The 12,460-nt window shown below is 44.1% G+C and overlaps 1 protein-coding gene across 2 annotated transcripts in view; it reads left to right on the top strand.

Moving 5' to 3' along the window:
* The window catches only part of MYO15A (myosin XVA), a 3,541,761-nt gene that overhangs the window by 2,446,622 nt on the left and 1,082,679 nt on the right, over positions 1-12,460 (top strand). For both annotated transcript variants that reach the window (XM_069645706.1, XM_069645705.1), the window contains 2 exons: positions 6,850-6,992; positions 7,618-7,690. In XM_069645706.1, the coding sequence (XP_069501807.1) occupies positions 6,850-6,992; positions 7,618-7,690 (216 nt within the window). The remainder of the gene's footprint in view (positions 1-6,849; positions 6,993-7,617; positions 7,691-12,460) is intronic.

Genomic DNA, 12,460 nt, shown 5'->3' with positions numbered 1-12,460 from the left:
AACCTAGTCGATAACCTCAGAACCATCAGAGGTTCCAGAGTAAAAGAGGTGGTTGAAAGCAAATGGCAGCAACACCAGTCAAACTTGCGCCTCCCCCTAAACATTGAATCCTTGGGACATTCCCCACCTAAGAGCCCCAAGTTGGGAGGAATCACTTTAAATCATTTGTTTGCCTAAGTTAATCGTACAAAAGATAATTGGCTGCTCGAAATTATACAGAATGGTTCCATTATAACATTTTCACCCCTCGCCTCCTTCCATCAAGAGAGGACTCTCTGTAAAACTTAAAGCACATCCTTACGCTTTGCACTGCCCCAACGGCCTTAAGGACAAAACTGTTTGCCCGATTCCTGGAAGACGTTCCATCAATTTCTGTGGATGAATGGTGGTCTCTCCTCCTGAGTGAAGAGAAGACCTCCTGGGTGATCGCCACAGTAACATTTGTAAAGGAATGTCTAAAGGAAGAGGCCGCGTGAGCCACTTGATGCAGGTGACCTGAGGATATATCAGATAGCACTGCTAAGCAGGGGTTTGTGTGTTTCGTGAATTGCAATGTTCTTTTCGTTTGCTTTTTCTTTTCGTCTCTGTTACTTTTTCTAAATTTGGAGGATTGCTAACAGTTTTAATAAACTATAATGCAACAAAAAAAATAAAAAAAGGAAGACCCAACACTTCTCCTGCACTGGCTAGTGCTGGAATCCCAAAATCTTTTGCAAAAGAGCACGATGTAGAAGTGCTGAAAAAAGCAAAGGGAAAACAGATACATTCCCGATACTTTCTAGTAAAGAAAAAAGATACAGATCAGATGAGACCCATACTCGATCTCAGGGTCGCAAATAAGTTCTTCAAGAAACATAATTCAGAATACTGGCTCTACACCAGATATAACCACATCTAGTGAAAGGAGAAAGGTTATGTTCAGTAGACATTGCAGGTATCTCAGGTTTGTGGTAGGGAACCTGTATCCTGCCAAGTAGAGACAGTACTGCCTTATCTTTTGTACTTGGCTATTCAAGCTTGCAGTTTTCCCTCATAAAAGTAAACCTTCCCAGGATTCTTTTTCACAAGGCCTGTGGTTAAGAAGTTCAAAGAGGGCTTGTAAGAAAGACCCTTCAACTAAGAGATCCTTTTATCCATGAAAGCTGAATCGTGTCCTTTCAAAATGAATGACCCTCCCTATGAACCCATGATCCGATCAGACCACCAGCATCTAACTTGGAAAGTAGACTTTCTGGTAGCAAACACTTTACTTAGAACAGTTAGCAAAATCCAAGGCCTGTGTGCAGAAAAACCATACTTTTGAACAGAGGTTCATCAAAAGATGGGGCTTAGGACACACCCTTCTTTCCTCCCTAAGGTGGTTGCATATAGCCAAATACTTTTTTTCTGATGGAAAGGTCCCTTCACACCCTCGATGGGAAAATAGCTCTTCAATATTACCCAGACCAGACAAATAAATTGAGAGCAACCAGAACAGCGTTTTGTAAAATATGGCACGATCAACAAGGGTTATCCAGCTTCCAAGCAGTCGTATCTTGTTGTGGAACTAAAAGGTTAACAAGCCTTTGCCAGTTAGGCCAAAAGCCCACTTAACAAAAGGAGAAGCAGCTACAACTGCCCCTATAATACAGATCTGTGAGGCACCAACCTGGAGATCTGTGCATATTTTTACCAGGCATTAGTGCTTAGACTCTGATGCCAAGTACAATACATAGTTGGGACAAACATATCTAAAAATCTGTTTACATAACCTTCTGACTTTGTTCACCATTTCTAAGTGGTCGGCTAGATTCTAGGTTCCCGTTCTGTCATGTCCACTCCACTCTTCACGAGGACGAGCTTGGTATTCTGTTCAGTGTTTATGAATATCAATGAAGGTCCCATGAGGGAGAACGGAAAATGTATGTGTAATCAAAGTTATCCATCATGGCTATCTTCACTGACTTCGTAAAAAATTCCCTCATGTCACCTTGGACATCAGAGGGAAATATCTAAATCAAGAGAACTCAGTGATATCCTTAGACTCACAGATGACAGAAAAATGAACAGTCTGTTACTGCCACTAAGGAGCTGATGGGATTCAGGAACTATTCATCCTCATAGGAACAGTCTTATTTCCCCTTATACATGATTGAGAATGCTTGTCTTGCCATTGCTCCTCCTTGGTTCTAGTTTCCATGAGTTATACATGCAGGAAATCAGTCTATATATGTTTTAATAGGGGAAACATGAAAGTTACTAGTCAGATAGGCTTAATTTTGAAATACTTGCCTTGTTATAAACAGGTTTAAATAATACTTTACAAAGAGGTTTCACTCTATAATAAAAATGTGTTCTGAGGTCTCACACCAGGGTAGAGATATTCAGTGCTTACAAATGTAATGAAGATACTCCGGATGGAGAACCTCCATTACACGTAAGTTGGTACAGGGAACCACTGCTGGCTCCAAAGCCACAGCTTCCACTCCAGTTTCTTTGATAGGGAATCTTGACAATTGGATGTCTGGATTTGCAATGTTTTTGCATCAAGAAGTTTAGCTTTGTGCACCCTAAATGCTTCACACACTCCAGTGAGATATTCCCATGCTCTTTGGGAGACAGCTAAAATAGCAGGTAAGCATCCCCAAAGTGAGATGCAGTGCTCTTATACACAGATGGTACAAGACGGAAAGAAGATGGTAAAACATCTGCTCCAAACTGGACTGGAAAGTACAGAATGTATGGGCTACGCTGTGGCTAAAGGTGCAGTGTTGCAACTCTACTCTTGGATGCAAACCATACATTTTGCAGCTGATGTCCAAACGAAGTGACTAGATTTGCTGTTTGATGAGTAGGCATTGTTTTGGGCATAGGCTGATGCGAGGGAGGAAAGGTTTAAGGATTCTGTCCAAACAGCAAAATCGTTGGGGCTATCAGCTTGTTCGTTAGCATCATTCTACTGCTCTGGAAAGGGGAAGTGCAGGCCTTACTGCTACCCATCCAGTATTCGTGGATACTCTTAGCAGCGTCAATTGCAGCAGAAATTAAAATATAAATAGCCTACCACAGAGTCACTCCAAAGTCCAGGACTACTGGTAAGGTATCATCTAGCCTGACTGGCCCAACACTGCTTTAATTGTTCCTTTTACCAGCCAACACAAGTCTCCTTTGATTCGACCTGTCAAAAAGTATTTGCACAACATAACTTCAGAACGATGGGTCCTACATATTGTAGATCTAGGATACTGCCTGGCCTTCCTGTCAAATCTCGCTCAACCCCTGCTAACACTCCTCCTTCAAGGGGTTGCTCAGCTGTTGCTGAAGAGAGCGACAGAGCTTGTTCCTATTGCAGAAGTGAGGCAATGCTGGTATTCATGTTAAGTTATGGTACCCAAGAAGAATGGAGGGCTCAAAGCCATTCCAGATTGGAGGCTCTTGAAAAGCCTACTCTGAAAGGACCATTCAAGTTGGTCACCCTGGCGCACATCCTCAAATCCTTGGAGCTGCATGATTGTCCTTTTATTTGGGTCTGCAGGATGCTTACTCCCACATCCCTATCCATCACAAACATCAGAAGTACTATCAGTACCCTTTAGTAACAATGTGACTGTACTCACAATTGGTCGTTTTCAGTTCGTGCTGGTGTAAATCCTCGATAGATGACGTTATGCGAGAGCTTCCCTCTAGGTGTCCAGTGGCCAGTAACTGGGCTCTGTGCACCGTGGGGGCAGCACCCTCGGGAAACTCTCGCGGGGCAGAAAACCCGGCAGACAATGGAATGGCAGAAGTTGCAACAGCTGCGAGGAGAAGATGAAGACAGTCCTAGTGGCTGGTGATGGTGCAGGAATGAATGAACAGCGAGAGGTCGCTGAAAGTAGCGTTGGCTGGAACAGATTGCTGCGGGAGGAATTGAGAGGAGCTGTAGATGGAGCGAGTGGTCTCGGCCAACCGCGCTGGTTGGAACAGTTAGCGGTGGCAGAGTTATGAAAGGCTGCAGATACAGTGAGTGACCGCGGCAGGCGGTGCTGACTGGGACTGATTGATGCGGCGATAGCCGTCAGGAGCAGCGAAACCGCGGGGAAGAACCCGCAAGAAGGCAGAGGTAGGACTGCTAGAGGCAGGGTTAAAGGAGCAGTGAGAAAAGGTAGAACGAAGTAAGTGGGAACAAAACGAGGCAAAAACAAGGGAAGACAGAAGAGCAATCATTATTAAAGTAGACAGAAATTTGGCAGAGAAGCCGAAGGGTAGAAAGGAGAGGTAGGCAAATCGGAGCAAGAAAGGCAGAAAGGCTGCTAAAGAAGTAGCAGGAGAGTTTCTCAGATCTTATGGCAGAGAATTGGAGCGAAGTAGCGACGCACCTACCTGTTCCTCCCCAGTGTTAATATTGGAACGGGAGGAAGCAGAGTCTGCCATCTTGGGAAAAAGACTAGACCCGCTTCTAGGTTCCTTAGAAATGGAGCTAAGGAGGCGCCATCTCATTTTTACTAAATGGTTTCCATTTTAGATAGTGAGGGCGATGCTTTTTCCAATGAATCCATACAGACCTGCAGGGCCCTCTAACAAGTACCTTTGTTTTGGAGTAGGGAGCACTCACTTCCACTTCTAGTTTGCAGTGCTCCCATTCAACCTTATTTCAGCTCTAAATATATTCAAGAAGCTCATGGTGGCTACCCACTTTCACAGAAGGAACGTTCAAGTCTTTCTCTGCCTCAACAAATGGCTCTTGTGGGCCAAGTCAGAAGAGTCAGCACTGAAGGACCAAACAGCGATGTGCATCCTTCTTTACCAGTTAGGCTTCTCCATCAACCTAAAGAAGGCCTTTCTTACCCCTCCAAACTGCTTGCCGTTTATTGGGGGAGTTCTGGATACAGTGTGAGGCATGGCTTTCACACTTCTAGAGCGAGTGACAAGTATCCAGACTACTGTAATCCTCTTCCAACTAAATGGTGGCTCCTGGCTGTGGTTTTCTTGATGATGCTAGGTCTCATGGGGTCCTGCACTGGTGTCTTCACAGGAGTTGTACCTGCTGTACACATTCCCCCCATTCATGCTGATTTCTTTGGTGCCAAGCAAGATGAAACAGAACAGGACAACTATGATCTTGATCACTCTGCACTGGGCATGGAAGACCCGTGATGCTGGACACACCGCTTTGCCCTCCTCACAGGATTTGTTGAAGTGATATCTACTGACACAAGCTTATAGCAGAGTTATTCACTCCAGTATCAGAGTGCTGAACCGTTATGCATGGCTTTTGAGGTTGAACTACAGAGATTGCCTGTGCGATCCTCTCTGCAAGACGCCTATCTACCAAGTCTACTTATGCATGTCACTGGCTGAAGTTTTCAAGTCGGTGCAAAGATGGAGGTGATGGCCTGTTGGTGTACCCCACTGGCACAGTTCTGGAAATTGTGTTATCTCTTCCTTAGTCGGGTTTGAATATCGAAACAGTTAAGGGCTATTTGACAGTCCTGGCAGTTTTCAAGAGGACACCTCAACAATGGTCTTATTTATCTGTTCCTCCATAGCACTTGACCTTGATGCTCACATTCCTTATGGTGGCACTGTTTGAGCATCCTTCCTTACTCATGTCCTCACATGTTGTTATCATTTAAGGTTGACTTTCTGGTGGTGTTTACGCCGTCAGCCAGAAGGGTCTCAGAGTTTTTGGCACCCGTCGGTAGTCCCACCATTCTTACAATTTTCCAATGGAAGGTCATCCTAAACCATAACTCTTGCGTAGGGTGGTATCTGAATTCCATTAACAGCAACAACAAATCTAGATACCAGTGTTCTTTCAACTGCCTCAGCCTTCTGCAATCTGGACCTCGAATAGGGCACCAAAATCGTACATTTCTTGAACAAATAATTTTCAGAGCACCGTCCAACTATTTGTGGGCTTCTCGTGTCCCAAGCAAGGAAGAGTCATTATAAAACACCCCACTTCCAGAAAGATAATTCTCTGTATCAAAACATATCATGAGGTGTCAAGAGATGCATTACGTTCTTTGTGCACACTCTACTAGAGGTCAGGAAACTACTTTGGCTCCGCAGGGAAGTGTGCCTATGATGGATTTGTATAACGCAGCAGCTTGAGCCTCACCCCATACATTCCAGAGGCATTACCTTCTGACCTTAGTGGCTAGTGAGGGTGCAGGTGTAGGTAGGTCTATCCTGAAAAGAGTCTTGATGTAACAGCGCCATTCTTGCCCTTCTTCCACCTACAATTTGATCCTGGCACAGCTTTTGGAGTCTTTCATAGATGAAGAATCTGTGAGAAGACTGTGTCCATTACAAGAGAAAATTACTTAACTCTGGCAATGTTCTTTCTGTGCTAAAGTAAGTACTAAAATGTTCATTGATATTTTTACAACGTTTTTTCAGCTTTGCATTTGGCAGTTATACCGTTCCCTGCAGGTAGAAAGGGGGGACAAAAGGCAGGACTGAGGTAGATGGTGCTGGTGGCTCCAGGTATATGCATACAGATGACATCACTTCCAGCATAAAAGGTTTCGAAGGAGTCCTGACGGTGCCGGTGGCCGGCACCGTCATGACTCCTTGGATACCTTTATACGAGTCTCTGCTTGTCGGGGAGCTGCAAAACCTTGCGGTGCAGATTGTGTCTGAGGAGGATTTGCATTGATGAGGAATCTCTCGGGGCATCAGAAAGACAGTTATCAGAGGTAAGTAATTTGGTCTTTTGGTAATAAAGAAAGACTGCAGGTTAGTTGGGAAATTGAGCCAATAAAAGTAGAAAATGAACCCACTCTAAAAGTAAAGCTTAAATGAGGTGCTTCTGAGACAAAGCTTTTAGCAGGAGCATTTTTCTTATGTCTCCTGCAAGGTATGATATTTCCCTTTCCTCTTCAGGCATCTCCCGCACCAAGTGAATACGCAGAGAGTTTGGATGAATTCATGGATGGAGTAATTGACAACACCATCCTGCAAGACAGTCGGTACACCATGCTGGAGTTTGCCAAGAAATATTTCCGAGATGTACAAAGGAAGACAACGTGAGTAACAACACTATGCGTGAAGTTATAACCTGCTCAACATACTTTGTCTTCAGAATCTAGGAATATGCTAATAAGTTGGACAATGTGAACCAGTGTTCCCGGTTCAAATAGTATGACTTTAATTAACAATATTGTCCACTGACACTCAATACTGTGGGATTTGGTCTGTGATGCAGTGGCAGGGCTTCATGGCTGGGCATTTTTAACAGTCACCTACTTTCTTTAAACAGAGGTAGGTTGTTGTGTTTAAAAAAATAAAAGTATAAAACAACAGGGGATCTTGCAGGAATTACACCTTTATTTAACTCCATAGTTGTGTCTGCTAGCTTTCAAGACAACATGGGTCTCTTCCTTAAACATGAACACTAGCAGGCATAAATATGTAGTTAGCTTAATAAAGGCATTGTTGTTGCATGATCCCCTTTTGTTCTATGTATAAAACATCCACCATTTAAAACAAATACTTTACAAAAGTCATTGGGAATGGATGATAGTGGCATAGCTTAGATAGAGAATGGGATACATCAGCACTGGTTGTCACAGAAACCAGCAGATGGCCAAAGCTCATGATTTATTTGTTGACCAGCGGTGAGACATCTGTTATTTCATTTATTTCCTGTAGTGACTCCTTCAAGCAAAGGTCCAGAAGAGGAGGCGAACCTAAAGATCCAACAGAGATGCTGAAGTTCACTAAGGTAACAGACAAAAATGCAGGCTTGATATATGCGACCCACTGCCCCTCTCACCATGCTGCTATCCTAGGCTGGCATGAGCTCTTCTTTCTGTTCTCCCAAATCACACTCACCAGAAGGGCATGGAGGCTCTTCTGTACTGCAAATGATGATTAATCGCACAGAGTATTTTGCCCGGGAAACACGTGATGTGTACTAAGGCTAATGACAACTGTTTCAAATGGCACCAGTGTACAACTGTCTAACATAAAAGAAACAGAATGGTTAATAGATGACAGGAGTACCAAAGCTATGGTGGGCCTAGAGAGTCGGTTGCCCCCGATTTTTGTCTCTTTTCAAATCCTGATGCGCCCCATCCTGCTAGCCACAAAGTAGTGAAATTGTATTGACCAGTGGTAAGAAGCCCCTTCAAAACTCCCTCACGGCACCAAAATCTGAATCTGCCATTGGATGGCTGGATCCGAATTAGCCGGCATTGGGTATTCGCGAAAACTGAACATATTTTCCTCGATTGCCGCATCATCAAAATGAAAGAGTAATTAGACAAACTTGAAAGAATACTACAAAGCAGCACAACTAATGTAAAAAATGAATGGGTTAATTAAAATAATAATAAACTGTAATATAAGGTCTGGGGGCACCACTGGAAATTACCTTTACCTGTTGTTAATACCACTGCACGTAATGTACCTACAGTTCGACAAAGGTTTCATTGCTTATCATCATTGTAATCCTAGAACCATTCATGACCCCACAGCACAACCTGCTGACTAATCTGTAAATGATACAGCACTGTATTTTACAACAAATCTAGAAATGCAAATAGTTAATTATATTTACACAATCGAATGTCATGTTAGTTGCTTGTATAATGATTATGCTGCCATAATTCACCTAACAGTGGCGAGGAGGAAAAGGAAACACACAAAGGAAACACGCATTGACAAAACCAATAGTTTGGACTGTTTTCTGGTGAAAACATGTTTTGAGTTCATCTACGCATACATGCTTTAGTCAGATGGGTATATGGAGAGTGGAAAACAGCAAGAGAGGGTGCAAGAGTGGTTGATGAATGAATGATAATAATTGTTGATAGATGAATGTGCTGCTAGAGGGTTGAATGAAAGACTTTGAAGATGAATTTATGAACGTTAAAGAGCAAGCATGGTGTCAGGGTGTATAAAGCATAAGTGTTATGTGGATGTAGGGATTATTGAATAAGCAGGTTAGGATGAATAAATGAGGGCGAGAATGAACAAACCAATCAGAATTTGCAGTTGGGTGAATGAATAGTTGTGAGAACAGCAGTCTGAAGCTGACAGCAAGATCAGCACTGTTTACTGATAAGCTGGAAAGAAGGTTGAGAATGCGTGACACAGCGTGTGAGGATATAAGAGTGAATGGTGCATGCACTAATTAACAAAAGCTTGAAATGTGTCAAGATGTGTGAATATCTTTCAGCAGCAGCCCATCATCCCTCTTTCCACAGTTTAAATTTTCCGGAAAGTGATGAGTGATCTTTAACTGCTCCTTCTACCATTCTTCCCGATGGGCTGAGCGTAAGTAATGTAGGGGAAACTGTGTGGATTTCCCATGAGAATTTGGTTTAAATAGTGGGTTGAAATTGCCCTTTTTTTTTAACAACTTTATTTTCTTCTCATGGAGTCTTAGTTACAAACATTCAGGTAAGGAACAGCATACTTAAATCTCAGTATTGTTCTCATCCCTCTTCCCCCCCCCCGTCCGTTTTCAAGTTTGTAGTACGTCCATGAGTTTTAACTTTTATAACTCCCCTGCTCCCTCTTCCTTCGGATTCTGGTGTGTTTCCCCTTTCGCTCCTCCCTCCCCCTAAAAGAAAAACAAACACAAAAACAAATTCAACAACAATAGAGCTGGGATCGTTCCGCTTCCGTCAACCGTTAAGCAGTTTTGTTACAGTCCGGGCCTTGGCCGCGTATGTTGGCTGGAGGTGTGGGCCTCCTCATGTTTCCTCTTGGTCCAGAGCCTTAGTTCATGATTGATCTCAGCAGGTTGGGTCTGTGGAAGTAAGCTTCCCTGTCTGTGACATAGTCTATGAATGGATCCCATACTGCCCTGAATTTCAGATATTTGTTATCCTTTAGGGCCCCTATTTTCTCCATCGCTAGAATGTGCCATACTTTGACCCACCAGCACGCGACTATTGGGCCTTCGGGGTTCTTCCATCCCTGGGCCAGAGTTATTCTCGCCGCGTTTAGTAGTTGAGTAATCAGGGCAGCGTTGTTGCCTGTTTCTGCATAGACCCCTTCAACTGCAGTCCCCAGGAGTATTACCTTTGGGTCGTGTGGGAGCATTTTCCCCGTGATCTCTCTTATGTGTCCCAGTATCTCCTTCCAATATATTTCAGCCTTGGGGCAGGTCCACCACGTGTGGAAATTGCCCTTTTTAAAGCACAATTACTAACGGATTCCTTCCTCCCACCATCCCTCATCTATGATATGCTATCTGCAAAACAACTGATCTTCAGAAACCTCTTGACCACCAGGGGGTGCAGTGTGGCTCTGCGTCGGCTCCTCCATACACTTCTAAATGCCAGACATGATATCGGGGGTCAGTATATATCAAGGTGCAATGTTCCGTAACCTCAGTGTCTTGTTTCTGCGCACTTAGCACGCAACAGACACGCCGTTTTGTTGGGATCGAAAACTTGCATGCATTGCAGCCGGCAGATGTCGGTGTCGTAATCACCATTGCATCTGTTTGGACTAATTGTGAGAGAAGTGCAACATCAGCGATTGCGAGTCATGCCAATCCATTCACCCAAGGACCCTCTGGGAAAAGGTAGATAAACTCTTCAAGGAGTAGGGTGATGGCGTTCGGTCTTGGTTGAGGTTGCGCGGCATGGAGTGCATATTTAAGGACAGGTTTCCTGCAAACAAAGAGAAGAAGAAAAAGAATTGGGAAAGAGAGCTCACTCCCCAGACCAGACGTCGGCACATTTGTTTCCAGGCGACGAGCCAGTGGCACAGTTTGGACGTTTCCCTAAATTTTGAAAAAGCCCCATGTTACGCCGTCCTGGTCCCACAGATTCATCACAGTGGTCTTGGACACTCGTCAGGGCAGAGCTCCAGGTGTTGTCTTTTAAACCTCCTTATTTGGTTTTATCCAAAGAGAAGGTGATGTTGAGAGTGAAACATTCCTTTCTCCCGAAAGTGGTCTCAGAATTTCATCTCTCTAAAAAAAATCCATCTTCCTGATTATTTTCCTCTATCCCATCCTTCTAATGCAGAGGGATGATTCCATTGGCTGGGCAATGGACGTCAGAAGAAACGACCAGCCGGTGCACATACTGACACATACTGCTGTGACCAAACAGACCCTGTCAAGATCATTCCTTGCATCTCATTATGCTATGATCTGACTGGGAAGGATCTGCCTAAAGGTCTTAGACCTCATTTTAATGGAGGACTGGCTGCCACCTCTGCATTTTTCAGGTATCTACGTGGGCCTTGCTGCACGCGATTGCCAAACATTACTACCTGGATTCCCAGTCAGGGCACAATGTATGTTTTGGGAGGGCAGTCCTCCAGAGCTTTCTGGTATAGGTGGTGCCTTTCTCTCCTCCTCCCTCCAGATCCACATTCTGCTATGTGAGTCGATCATAGATAATGAATCTTGGAGTGAGAAAATAATCCATTAGAAGAACAAATTGCTTACCCCTGAGTAATGTTCCTCCCATGGATTCCTCAACGCTCTGCCTATCTGCCCCACTTGGTGGATAGCTGGTACACCTTTGATTCCATTGTTCCTCAGTGTCAAAGTGCTACGTAAAACAGTGGTGCAGAGGTCACAGGGCACAGCGCCTCACAGAATACTGGTCCCACGTCTTGTCCAGTGCTGGGCACATAGAAACATCAGGTGGAGCTGACTCAGAGCTGTGCTGCACCCTCTGGTGTTAGGAAAGTTTCTGAACCTCAATTGTGCTGCGAATAGGATATCATAGATCAGGAATCAGTGGTAGGAACAGCCGTCAGAAAGAACATTACCAAAAAGTAACTCATTTGTTCCTTTGTGAAAAATGGGATATAAACCATAAAATGTACTATCAGTTCATTAGGGTAGCACATGAAATAAGCAAATAGTAGCCAGATCAGCAACAGTACACAGCTGCATTTTAGAACATTCTCATGCCTGTGACCATAATATATGCCAGCTTTGCAAATGGACACCTTTCATAATACCACACCCAAAATATATGCCAGCATCCCGCTGTTAATCTTTCATAGATGCTGTGCCTGCAATATGCCAGCATTCCTACTGTAAACCACTTTCATGATGCTGGTACTCACACTATGGGGGTCATTACAAGTGGTGTGGTCTAGAAACAAGGTGCCAGTAATTCCAATTAAAGGCACTTATTCTAGACCGCACTACTATGATAAGCAATGCCGTTAACAAAGACGGTGGTAACAGCGTACACTGTGCTACCACCGCCAATAGCACAGTGAACGTAAACTACAGGACCCACCGCAAGACATCCTGGAAACACTGGCATGACAGTAATAAGGTGGCATCACAACAGCAGTTTTTCTGGAAACACTGGGACAAAAATTCTGGTAGTACTGGGAAAACTGCCGGAAACACTGGCACTGCAGAGCAGGCGTTAACCAATCCCAGTTGGGGAACAATAGGCCACAGGTGCACCCAATACACCAAGCTGCACACAAAGAGCAATACGACTGCTGAGGACCTCACACACACTGGCCAACACAACCATGCTGCCACTCATAGAAG

This window comes from Ambystoma mexicanum, chromosome 2p (genome assembly GCF_040938575.1).
Source record: "Ambystoma mexicanum isolate Mex_15411 chromosome 2p, UKY_AmexF1_1, whole genome shotgun sequence".
Taxonomy (NCBI): Eukaryota; Metazoa; Chordata; class Amphibia; order Caudata; family Ambystomatidae; genus Ambystoma; species Ambystoma mexicanum.
Note: the sequence above shows the minus strand (reverse complement) of the source record. Positions and strands in the feature narration are given on the sequence as shown.